A 5,083-nucleotide genomic window follows, 5' to 3' on the forward strand; every position below is an offset into this window, starting at 1 on the left:
GACTTTCCCCTGGAGTCGTGCCTGTCATCCACGACTATGGCAAAGTCGTGGATAGGGTCCACGACTTTCAGAAAAATACCCCAATCCCGTAATTATTTGAAAAGGTACCCCAAAGCTGGGATAGTGTAGTTTGACTACACTATCCCGGTAATTTTTCCCTCTCTTGAGGTTCAGATTATTTAAATATTTAAATGTCAGTATGATGAAATAATAGAAAAAAAAGTGAAAATGAGATGATATGAACCCATAAGGATGGGATGTGAAAGGTGGATATATATATATATATATATATATATATAAAGAAAAAGAAGGGAATTGTCATTTAGGTTAAATTAATTTGCAAGTTCGAAATTATTTAAAATAATAAATAGAGTTCTAAACTAAAACAAGGTAATGAATTTTAAATAATTTGTAATGAGGTTATTTGGATAAGATTTTGTTACTTGGGAGAAATAAACTTGTAATATAGATAGTTGCTACTTGCTACCACAATATTAGAGTGCCAATATCTTGGGCTAGCTCCACCTAACCAATCGATATAAGTAACAATTTAAAAACTTTTGCTGTAATATTGATTTAGTGGTTCTATTAGTCTATAAAACATGAAGAACAAACACTATAGGAAGATTTATAAAGTACTCTAATTTTAGGGTCATTAGCCCTAGATAAATTTGTAATAGGTTCTTTAGACTTGTAAATGTTGCATTCCTTAACATTTGTAAATGGGGGGTCTTTGGCACTTTTCATTTACTCTTAAATATATTTCATTTCCTGCAGTCCTTCATGTGCAATTTTTTTAAAAACAGGAAATAAAATGGAAACGATGCATTAATGAAAACAGGATGTTTTTATTAAACCAATCAGGAATATTTGTATTGAGAAGACAAAAAGGAAAAACCAAACATTGATAGAATATAAAACAAAGTTATGATAAACATTTGCTTAATGATCAAAGAAAAATTCCAAAAAAAATCAATAGACAATTGAACTTGACTAACAAATTTAACATTCAGATAGCCTTGGCTAAGATTACTGAAAAGGATAAATACAGCTTCTAACATATAACTATTTAGTCTATATGAGAACCTGAATTCCTTCCTTAGTATCTGAAACATTGTAAAGCTTCAACTTGATAGCTTCAAACTCTTCATTTTCCATCTCCTCACTAGTCAACCACAGAGGTAAACAATGATCAATCAAATCCTGTCCACAACTCAAGGACGAACCTCCCTTAAAACCCCGGATTCTACCGAACCTAGTAATTCCTGCTAGGTTAGAATCAGAAGGCTCCTCGGCGTAAGACTCTAGTATTTCCCTTATCGCGCCACACCAGATAGGTCGAGCTGCATTAAGGAAGTCATACAACACTAGTACCGGAAGGTTCACGCTTCCCAGTTCAGATTCACCCTGCCCTCCTTTCCCATGATAGTCTGACCCTCCGATCTTCAAAAGGCCGTAGGAATCAGCTAGGTCACTATATGCTGCACAACAAAAAATAATATGCAAGAAACAAGTTCAATAAGAAAATTTTACTTCTCTTTGTAGTTCATGAAACAATACTAATACACAAGAAACATGTTCAATAAGAAAATTTTACTTCTCTTTGTAGTTTGTGAAACAATACTAATACACAAGAAACAAGTTCAATAAGGAAATTTTACTTCTAGTTGTGGTTAATAAAATAGTTTTCAGTTTATCAGCTAGGTTACTGCAAGAAATAATTTAATGTTCCAACCGCAAGTTGACAATACTAATGATTCTTCTCTCTCAAAGTGGACTCGGTTTTCTCCGGGAGGGGGGAAGGTATCCAGTGCCAAAAAATTAAAACTATGAATCCGGATAAACTATGATTGAACTTCATATGACAATTGACATCTGCACTACTTTTGGTCTATAAGGAAATTGATAATCCTAAACTACGAAATCAAATCACTTCAGTGATTAAAAAATGAGCAAATTTTGGAATTGAGCATGTACCTGCCAGCCTTCCATCACTTCTGTAGACCTCCATCCCATGAAGGCCAGCTTCTTTTAACCTCCTGATTATCGCAACCGGATTTTTTAATGCCCATGGATGAGCCAGTACAGCAACACCACCAGTATCGCGAATCATTTTTATCGCTTCCTCTGCTAGAGGCTCACTGCCCCTGAAACACAATTGGCATACACTTTACTGTTAATTTCCCTTAACTACACAAATAATTACAATCTACTACAAGAGCAAGCAATGGAATATTACGTAGAATAAGCAGGTCCACCGTCAAAAAGATATCGGTTAAAGGCTTGTCTGAGATTTTCTACATAACCTGCCTCAAGCATAGCACGGGCTACATGAAGCCTCCCAGGGGCAACACCATTGCCCGCAATTCTGCAAACATGCTCCCACTTAAGAGGCAACTTGAGCTTGTTCAGTTTTAAGACAATGTTCTTTGCACGAAGATAACGACCATCCCTTATATTTGATAAAAACTTGTCAAACTCCTCAAGCCTTGATGGCCCAATGCTGCTGTAATATGCTAAAATGTGAACCGGTTCCTCTGCTTCAGAGTCTCCTCTGCCAGTGGATTGACATACATCAGAAGAATTGAAAGAAAAAAAGAATATTAAGCATAACTGATTCAGACATTATAGTTTACAAATTCCTAGATCTCCCTCCTCTAGAGAGAAACAACACAAGTTACTTGATGATTAGTGCCATTCCAATTAAAAAGCACGAAGAACTTGTAATATTTGAAAATTACCTTGGAGAATATAATGTACTAATTTCAACGCCTGGGATTATCTTGATGCCATATTTACGAGCTGATTCTACAGCCTCGGGGATCCCTGACATAGTGTCATGATCTGTCAGAGCAAGAACTTTCACCTGTTATGAGCAAATATTAGTGATTATTAATTATAATTGTGTCAAACACTTACAACAGTACATCCTATGCAAAACTAATGCCTTAGCTAATCGTCTTTTAATATCATGGGTAAAATGTATTTTGAATTAATCGGAATACGAACATGTTCATATGGACCTTAACCTTCATCTTTACTTATTTTAGAGGCCTCTCAATGGTACTTAACTTTCTACCAGCCATGTTGCTATATCTTGAGTGGCCTCAATATCCATATAATATAATCATAATGATAAAGAAAACATCTTAGTCAAGACAAAATGCACATGTTTCAAAGCCATAATTTAGGTGGTGTAATCAAATTTGCCAAAATGAAAAACTAACACAAGCTAATACTTATCATCTGTTAGGTGGTGTTTGGTATCAGGAGTGTTTTGACATTCCCAGGATTTGGTAGAAGATTTAGAAAAATATATGCCCAGGAGAGTAACATTCACCTTCTAATTTCTTGTTTTTTTAGTCAATGACATTTTTTAACAATCAAACACATTCCTCATTCCCAGGAATATATTATATCAATCAAACATGGACCAAAGATGGGAATTTAACTTACCCTCTATCACATTTCAAGGAGTGCTAAAAAATAAGGAATAACCAACCTCACCAAGTCTAGAATTTCAACCAAAAAATTTTGGTTTTCTTTACACTCATTGAAAGATAGGTATGAGACTTAGAGTATGGAGAGAAAATTAGGCATGCTGAGTTGTAATGTAAGATGGCAGAGAAGTAAATAACACAACAAATCAACTGCAGGTGCTACATAAAAAACCATTACAATATGTAAAAGAAAAGCCTTTTAACTGCAAAATGGGGAAGAATGGCTCACTACATAATATAAGCTTATAACCACTCTTTTGAACTTCATTAAGAATAATGCTATAGAAAGCTGCATATGCTAGTTTTTTTTTGGCTACTCATGAATAATTTTTTACCATGAAAATTAGCCAATAGAAAGGTTCTACATGAAAGTATAACATCAGAATTTCAAGCATGAAAGCACAACTATGAAAGATTAAAAAAACTAAGACAAAATTTGAAAATCAAACCAAACAACTAAGAAAAATTGAAACTTACCCCATTAATGTGAGCTCTCTCAACAACCTTAGAAGGGGACAAGAACCCATCACTACATTTAGAGTGTGAATGCAATTCAAACACCACTTTCTCTCCACCTCTCCCCACAGCTTTCTGAACCCCAAAATCATCCACAACACATGAAGCCAAAGAAGCAGAACTAGTACTACTAGAAGGCTGATCCAAAAAAACCCATTCACTCACAGACTTAAAAGCCAAAACCTGTTCATGGGTCATCTTCTTCTTGCTCCCACCCCTATTCTTCTTCTTCTTCCTCTTACCATCACCCATCACTGAACACAACCAAAAAAGATTAAATTTTTAACACAAATTTAACTTTTTTCTTATGCCATCATATTAGGGTACATGGCCCTTACAGAAAATAACACACAATGGAATATAAAGAGAAAACGAAGGGTAGTAGTAGATGCAGAGAATGGAAAAAGGGGTTTACTTACTTACCCTTATAATTAAGGGCAGACTTTAATGTCACAGGTGTCCTATCTCTCTCAGCCTTTAAGGCTTTATAACCCTTTGGTGCCTATAAGGTCAGAGAAACAGGTGTACTGAATGGTCAATTGTCTCTGATATCTATGCCTTTATACGAAAACCCTCTTTATCCCTTTGGTTTCTGGGTTACACTTTGCCAACCCTTTATGCAGTAATAATTCGTGTAATCTTTCGTTAAAGGGGTAAAGGAAAAAAATGATCTTTTACTGCATGGTAGTGATGTCACACATAAATAGTGTAAATCCAAATGGGAGTGGAATTTTTGTGATAAAATAGATATATAGAATGGAACTTGGATCAAATACTCATCTTTTATCGGAACAAATTGGGTTATATGTATAGAAGGTAAAATGGATGATGTCTATGGGGTGTACCACGTTTTTTTGCGGCACGGCATACAAATTTTGCATATTTATCTGTTTCATCTTCTTTGTTTTGCGGGCAAAGCCCACGGACACTTAATCTAGTATGATGATGTAATGTGATTTTTAATTCTAAAAATTGTAATAATCAAATTTGATTTGTTGAACTCTATATAAAATATTAAAGTTTTTGTTAATATTTTACTACAACTACTTTATTTTATTTTATTTTAT

At 34.6% G+C, this 5,083-nt stretch overlaps 1 protein-coding gene across 2 annotated transcripts; it reads right to left on the minus strand.

Moving 5' to 3' along the window:
• Positions 881-4,576, minus strand: LOC109361151 (3',5'-nucleoside bisphosphate phosphatase). Of its 2 annotated transcripts, XM_019606488.1 has the most exons (6): positions 4,440-4,576; positions 3,978-4,270; positions 2,742-2,866; positions 2,240-2,554; positions 1,978-2,147; positions 881-1,481 (listed from the first exon to the last, which is right to left on the minus strand). In XM_019606488.1, exons 2-6 carry the CDS (start codon positions 4,266-4,268, stop codon positions 1,075-1,077), a joined length of 1,308 nt encoding a protein of 435 aa, XP_019462033.1. In that variant the 5' UTR covers positions 4,269-4,270; positions 4,440-4,576; the 3' UTR covers positions 881-1,074. The 2 variants fall into 2 exon arrangements, with proteins under 2 accessions (XP_019462033.1, XP_019462032.1); XM_019606487.1 differs by lacking the exon at positions 4,440-4,576 and having other exon boundaries at positions 3,978-4,393.

Source organism: Lupinus angustifolius, chromosome LG11 (assembly GCF_001865875.1).
Source record: "Lupinus angustifolius cultivar Tanjil chromosome LG11, LupAngTanjil_v1.0, whole genome shotgun sequence".
Lineage (NCBI taxonomy): Eukaryota > Viridiplantae > Streptophyta > Magnoliopsida > Fabales > Fabaceae > Lupinus > Lupinus angustifolius.

Bases quoted from the DNA above. Each gene is read 5' to 3' on its own strand.
- LOC109361151 (XM_019606488.1), bottom strand. From the start codon at position 4,268: ATGGGTGATGGTAAGAGGAAGAAGAAGAAGAATAGGGGTGGGAGCAAG. The intron at 2,867-3,977 runs GTAAGTTTCAAT...TGCTCATAACAG, and splicing joins AGAGAGCTCACATTAATGGG to GTGAAAGTTCTTGCTCTGAC. The intron at 2,555-2,741 runs GTAATTTTCAAA...ATCCACTGGCAG, and splicing joins AGTACATTATATTCTCCAAG to AGGAGACTCTGAAGCAGAGG.